Below are 3,687 nucleotides of genomic sequence, written 5' to 3'. Positions count from 1 at the left end.
GATAATATAATTTTTAAAAAATTATTTTCCACAAGTTAATTTTATAAATTACTTTCGAAAAATAAAAATGTTACTAAACCGATCTACCCTAATAATATTGACCCCAAAATATCACATTTTCATTGTCCCACACAGAGTTTTTGTTGAGAGATGGTAAGTGCTAAATTTGTTTTAGTAGTTCCATAATAATAGAGACAGGCCAATTTAACAAATTTTACACTTTTGTCTTTGTCTCTCCCGTTTTCCTATTTTAAAATTATGCTCCCTCCAGAGACCATTTTCAAACTCTATTAAAGATAGGTGTTTGTTATGGTACTTAAAAAATATTATTTAATTGTTAAATTAGGTTAAATAATTAATTTTAAATTTAAAAATATAAAAATTAAAAAATTTTAAATATTTAAAAGTTAATATAAAAAATACTTTAAATAAAAGTTAAACACTAAATAAAAGACACCATAAAATTGGTCATAAAAAATATTAAAGGAAAAGGAGTCTTATTTTTTTTTGACAGTAAGAGTGTTAATGCAATCAGGTAGGCTAATTTTTTTATATGTACCCATGTATTGGCATGAGAATGTCAAATCAGAGAAAGCAAAAGGGTGCGAGGGAACTTTTACTGTTGCTTGCTTACCCAAAAATATCTTTTGTTGTCAATTGTAGGTAGAAAAGGTCAACTTGCGTGTGCACACTTTATTCACCAATCATGTTCCTCTTCTAATTTCGAATGAGGATTGATGGCTTGGTTAACCGAAGTTGAAAAATTAATTAAACTTTTGAAATTAGACTAAAGCAACTTGAACTGCAAGCAAAGTTTTAGAACAATATCTCCTCAGTTCATACAGAGTATTGACATATTATTCATGCTAAATTTATGAGTGTAAGATAAAAAAATAATCTTTATGATAAAGGTTCTGCTAGAGAATCAATTAAGAGTGAAGTCAATTCTAACCAATTAATTAAAAAGTAGGTTTATTATATATAAAAAAAATAAAAACAATTCCTTATTATTTTAGTTTCTCCATGTGTGTACAAATATTATGTTTGTTTATAACAATCTTCATTTTTCACCAAATTTTGCTCTCCATCAATAAATTTTCTGACTTATAAAAGCATATTAATTTAATTCTTAAAGTTATATTTTGTAACTCACTTTAATTCCAGCAATTAAACAAGTACTTATGGAATTTCAGGAAATAAAATAAAGACCTTTATATAAATGGCGAAATTAAACGTTTACTCAAATGATCATAAATTAAACAAATATGAAGAAGGAATAGAAGAAACACTTACATGGATTACCAGAATAGGAGAATTCACTAGTGGAATTTTGTCAATGTTCTGCAGAGAGGTAGTAAGCCAAGAAAATGAACAAAAATTAAGAAAACATTACAAGAAATTAAACGAGTGTGATGTATGATGAAAGCAGAATTATGATTTATGAACCTTATAAATGTCAAACCAGAATGATTTCTTAACAGGGTACATGACTCGCAGACCGGACATGATCGGACTGTGAAGGATTACGGCTCGCAGGCGAGGCAGATGGGTGGCCAATTCAAGAGTCGGGCCGCTTCCGACCGATTGGCCATACAATATTATGTCCTCTTCTTTAACTCCAAATTTCTCCTTAAGGCATCTATATGCTGCCTCTATGTCTGCATAACTGTCTTGTTCACTTGCCTGAACATTCAACCAAACACAAGTTGAACTAATTCATTAGTTAGTGCCGATGGAATCTAAATCAAAGTTACATTCACAGAAACCATCCTACTAAGTCATTAAAATTCAAACTTATACCATTTCTATTACATTAAGTAAATTAATATGAAAACATAATGTAATGAACCAGAGATGTGTTTCTAACATTTGTATATCACGCATGGTTTCTTTTAAACTTGTCCTACTATACTTTCACCATTCATTCTTCTATATTAATTCAATCACTCAATGCCATGATTTATGTCAGAATAAATAAATAAATAAATAATAATAAAGGCAAGTTATTCCTTCACGGGATGAAAGTACATATATTTGATAGGAACTTTATTTCATTTTCATAACAACTTGTGAGTACCTAATTTTGGTTGGTAATAAACAAATTGGTGTTGCTTCCTCACCAACCATTTTTGTGATTATTTATATGCTTAGGGGGTTGTTAGGCTCTAGGCTCTATAAAGTAAGATCATATACTAATATTGATATTATTATGATCCTTTATAATTCCTTTTGACTTTTCTGCAAAGGAAGCCAATCACACGTGCTATTGCTCAAGCATTGTGGGCATCAGCATGCTGTTTTACGCACTGCACAAATATGAAAAAACAGAAAAACAAAAAACAAAATCTAATTTATGTAACATGCATAGGTAAAAAAAGAAGCAGATTATCATACACCTTTCCAGAAGACTGTCCATAGCCAGAATAATCGTACCTGAACATCAGCCAAACAAAGATTTAGATAAACCAATTAATTAAAGAGTTAAATTTAAATGTATTTACAAATGATATTTATATGTTCGGAAATATATAGAGTAAATTACTAAAAAAAATATTTAAAAACTTAAAGTAGTTCTTATAAAAACAATTCTTTGAAGATAAAAAAGACCGAAAACTAAAGATTTCAAATAGCCCTGTTTTTGTTGCCGAAAACATAGCGTGCCACTGGCAGCAAAGTGTTAACTAATATTGATTAAAAGTGTTGGCACTCTTAATATTTCTCTTCTTTTAATAATAAGAAAATAAAAAAAGAAAAGAAAATCCATTAGATAAAAGGGAAATGGAAGGAGAGAATTTAGATGACAGAAATGAATGTTTGAAGATATATATACAGACCCCATAAGATTGAGACGAAGATGAAGACTAAGCTGAGTGAAGATGGGATACATTTGACCAATATCAGCAGCATTGCCATGTGAGTAAAGTAGTGTAAGTGTTGCCCTTTTGTTCTTCACGTACATACACACAATGCTATTCCCTCTCTTTGTTACAACCTTCATAACTTCAACCTCATCATCTTCTCTGTGGTCACAAACCTCCGATGATATCCTTAGCTTTCCCCCATCATCACTCTTCAGATTGTATGATGGAGGGTCTGGTGGAAAGAATGCAAATCTTGATGCCATAGATGATGTTGCATTACCCATTAGACTATAATCAAATTAGATGTTGCTCAATTGAGTGAAACGAGTGACAAAGATTCTCTACTCCACTTCAGAATCTGATCTGGACCCTAATATTGTTGCTGCTAATTTGGTCACTCTCTAGTATAATGTTTTGAAAATGATCATGCTTGTTGGAGAGAGAGAGAGAGCGAGAATAGGGGTCTAATACTAAAGAGAGGGAATTAGAAATATCATTTAATTTGGACAATAACAGGAGGGGAGTCGAGATGCGTGAAACGTCTTTTGTAAAAAACACGTGTCTCCCATTATTATTGGATATATTAATAAATTGATTATTTTTTAATTTTTTAACAAATTAAAATAAAATCGATTTTTTAATTTTTAATATTTTTTTAAAAATTTAATTATATTTTTAAATTTTTAAGAATTTAAATGTCCGCAAAACAAAAATTAGGGATATATTTGTCTTTTTATCAAAAAATTTAAAAATATTTGATTTAGACTTTGTAATTCGATCAGATCAAATCGGGTCTAATAAGTAATAATTATAATGCAGATAATTG

General features: G+C 29.7%; 1 protein-coding gene across 1 annotated transcript in view; it reads right to left on the bottom strand.

Annotated features, from left to right (window-relative positions):
- The window catches only part of LOC107643738 (protein ABHD17B), a 4,978-nt gene extending 1,619 nt beyond the window's left edge, over positions 1-3,359 (bottom strand). The window contains exons 1-4 of the mRNA XM_016347466.2: positions 2,835-3,359; positions 2,397-2,433; positions 1,447-1,683; positions 1,294-1,341 (exon numbers count right to left, since the gene is read on the bottom strand). Coding sequence (XP_016202952.1) covers positions 1,294-1,341; positions 1,447-1,683; positions 2,397-2,433; positions 2,835-3,145 — 633 coding nt within the window. The 5' untranslated portion in view covers positions 3,146-3,359. The remainder of the gene's footprint in view (positions 1-1,293; positions 1,342-1,446; positions 1,684-2,396; positions 2,434-2,834) is intronic.

Source organism: Arachis ipaensis, chromosome B05 (assembly GCF_000816755.2).
Source record: "Arachis ipaensis cultivar K30076 chromosome B05, Araip1.1, whole genome shotgun sequence".
Lineage (NCBI taxonomy): Eukaryota > Viridiplantae > Streptophyta > Magnoliopsida > Fabales > Fabaceae > Arachis > Arachis ipaensis.
The sequence above is the reverse complement of the archived record's forward strand: the minus strand, read 5'-3'. Positions and strand labels throughout refer to the sequence as shown.